Source organism: Amaranthus tricolor, chromosome 6 (genome assembly GCF_026212465.1).
Source record: "Amaranthus tricolor cultivar Red isolate AtriRed21 chromosome 6, ASM2621246v1, whole genome shotgun sequence".
Classification (NCBI taxonomy): domain Eukaryota; kingdom Viridiplantae; phylum Streptophyta; class Magnoliopsida; order Caryophyllales; family Amaranthaceae; genus Amaranthus; species Amaranthus tricolor.
Window position 1 is genome coordinate 4,914,048 of NC_080052.1, and position 3,075 is coordinate 4,917,122.

Genomic DNA, 3,075 nt, shown 5'->3' on the forward strand with positions numbered 1-3,075 from the left:
TAACAAACTCTCCACAAACCAGCCTATATGCAATATTCGAGGCCTAGTGTGTTTTGTGGCCTTGTGTTATTGAATAAGTAACACATACACTAACCTTTCCTATTACGATTGATGTTTTTAGTCTTAATACTTATCTTTTTTTTTCTTTTTTATCATATCTATGGGTGTTATAGATATTTGATTTTTTGCAATTTTTCTCACTGACACACACATACATAAACACATACATACACACACACATATATATATATATATATATATATATATATATATATATATATATATATATATATATATATATCAAATATTATTAATAAAAATATTTAAAATTAAATAGATATAAGAATTAATTAAATATAATATATAATGATAATCCACAAATATATTCATAATAAATAATATTTTTGTTCATAGAAATAAATAAAAATAATAATTTTTATATAAATAAATAATATTAAAGGGACATTCTTTAATATTGGCGACCATCTGAAATCGTTGCTTTTTTTTTTTTTTTTTTTTGAATTCCTAGTGAAAGGTAATGTTTAAGCGAAGTGAAGTGCCATCGGCTTTTTGATATGATTTTGTAGTGGTTGTAGCTAGGCTCTATATATAGTAGTATGTTCACCATATTCCTTCATTCAAAAACCAAAACGTTCTACTCAACCTATTAAACCTAAAATTATATTCTTGCCGGTTAAATTACACATTCTACTCAACCTATTAAACTTAAAATTATATCCCCCTCAGAATGGCAAAGAATGTTGCGCACTCCCCCTCAGAAGCCTCATATGACCAGAGGCTAGCCATGGCCAAGCAATACTCTCATGGTACATACATACTCTATATTATAACATCTAATAATAATATATTATATCCCTTTCTCGTTCTCAATTTTCTACAATTTCAACTTATTAATTTAAAAGAGTAAACTTACGGAGATCTAGAAATCCATGCAATGTACGATTTTTTAGTATCGATATATATAATATATGATATTAATAAAATAAAGTTAGAGATATTTTGCAGTATAAACACTCATTTTGACAATCATATGTATAATTTAACTTTGTAGTATCATCATCATCCAATCCAGTGTATCACTCATAGAAGAACTATGGACAAGGTCTGGGGAGGGAAGGACGGCGGCAACTCATACCCATAAAGGAGAGCGTAGCCAAAGGAGTTCTCAGGCTCGAGAAAGATAGAAGACGTAGCTATACGGAAAAGATAAAATAAATGCATATAAATAAAAAAATATTAAGTAGAATCAACTACAAAATAAGAGAGAATGAAAACTAAAATAATACTAGTCATCAATTAACTATAAACAATTCTAGTCAAAGATATTTTAATGCTAGAGTTATTGGTTAAAATTCAATCTCATTTTATTTTTATTTAGTCAATAAATAGGTTCTATTTGGCAACTTATTTTAGTTATGACACTTCAAATTTTTAATGTATGATTATGTACTTGAAGTGTATACCATATATAGGAATTAATGATTATTATATTATATTATATTATATTACTAATTTTGGATTAATTTTTTTTTTTTTTTTTTGCCATTGTATTAATTTTATTTTGATTGTGCTATAAAAAGGTTTTTGCTATATAAATTTATATAATTATTCAATAGTTCCAAAATTTGTTATCTAACTTCCAAAGTTAATTGAGTTTGATTTCTAACTATCCTAATTGATAAAAAATAGAGGGCGTTGTAGCTGGAGCGAAGGCTGGTCTTGTTGCTGGAGTTATAACCGCCATCCCAACTGTGAGTTTGGGTTTTCATAAATTATTTTTTTAATTGATGACTAAATAAACTCTTTTTTTTTTTATCCCTATTGTATTTGTTCTTTATTATTTGTAAATGATAGTATTCATTATATTTAATTTAATTTGAAAAAAACGTGATAAGTTATCTTATTTAAGTAAGGTATAATATTATTAAAAACATTTTTTTAAAGTATATAAAATAGTATATTCTTGCCATAATACGGTTTTGGATGCAGATAGCAAGCGCTAAAATGCTCCCATGGGCAAAGGCCAATCTTAACTACACTGCTCAGGCTCTCATAATATCAACAGGTAAATTTGGACCTACACAAGTATACATACACATCACTATATATAAATATTCTAAACAAATTCATTTAGAAAATATTTGAGATTTTATAATATGTCTCAAAATATTTGTAACATTTGAACAGTATCTTTAATTATTTATAGTAAAAAGTTAAAAAGAATTTAATATTAATCATCTTTGAACCAATCAAACAAGATTTCACTAGATTATATTTACACTTATAAATCAAATTAAAAACCAAATACAAATTAAAAGTGATGAATAAATATTTTTCAATATTTTCTTTAATGTTCTATCTATTATAAAACGGAGGAAGTATTCTTGAAGGATAGATCACTTTTACTTTCTAATAGGTCCGCTTCTATACTATATATAATAGTTTAATGTTTTAATGTCAAACCATATTCAAAATTATAATGTTAATTTTTTGAAATAAATAGTGGCAGGAGCAACATATTTCATAGTAGCAGATAAAACAGTTTTGAAATTGGCACGTCGCAATTCCTTCCGTTGAAATGAGATGTAAGCTCAGACCCTACTATTTAACGGAATTTACTAAGCAAGATAATGATGAAATGAAATGCAGAATAAAAGAGGGTAAAATCGTGATATTTTAATTAACGAACGCATGATTAAAAATAAGTTATCACTACGAGAAGCAAGTTTGTTATTGTACCCTGTATGTACATACGTATGCAATGCAATAAGATTTGGTTATGCAAAAATAGTGTTCTTCGTGACATTCGTAACTTTATTTTTCTTTTATGATGGAGGGGAAACTTGACATTACTTAGGTATCGATTGTGTTTCGATAGTTTCACATTGCCTCTTATTAAGGGCATTTTTTTTCTAATTTGTCATTAGATAAGTTCTAATGAATAGTTTTGTTTTATATTGTCATTACTTATGAGTTAAACCATATTTTAGATTATAAGTGAGCATAGAACGTAAAAGTTAAATGTTAATAGCGCTATATTTAGCATTTTGTAAT

General features: G+C 26.4%; 1 protein-coding gene across 1 annotated transcript; it reads left to right on the top strand.

Annotated features, from left to right (window-relative positions):
* Nucleotides 1-653: 653 nt before the first annotated feature.
* Nucleotides 654-2,738, top strand: LOC130814544 (early nodulin-93-like). Its single transcript, XM_057680642.1, has 4 exons — nt 654-827; nt 1,711-1,772; nt 2,011-2,086; nt 2,525-2,738. The coding sequence occupies exons 1-4, from the start codon at nt 749-751 to the stop codon at nt 2,596-2,598; spliced, it is 291 nt and encodes a 96-aa protein (XP_057536625.1). The 5' UTR covers nt 654-748; the 3' UTR covers nt 2,599-2,738.
* Nucleotides 2,739-3,075: the final 337 nt, after the last annotated feature.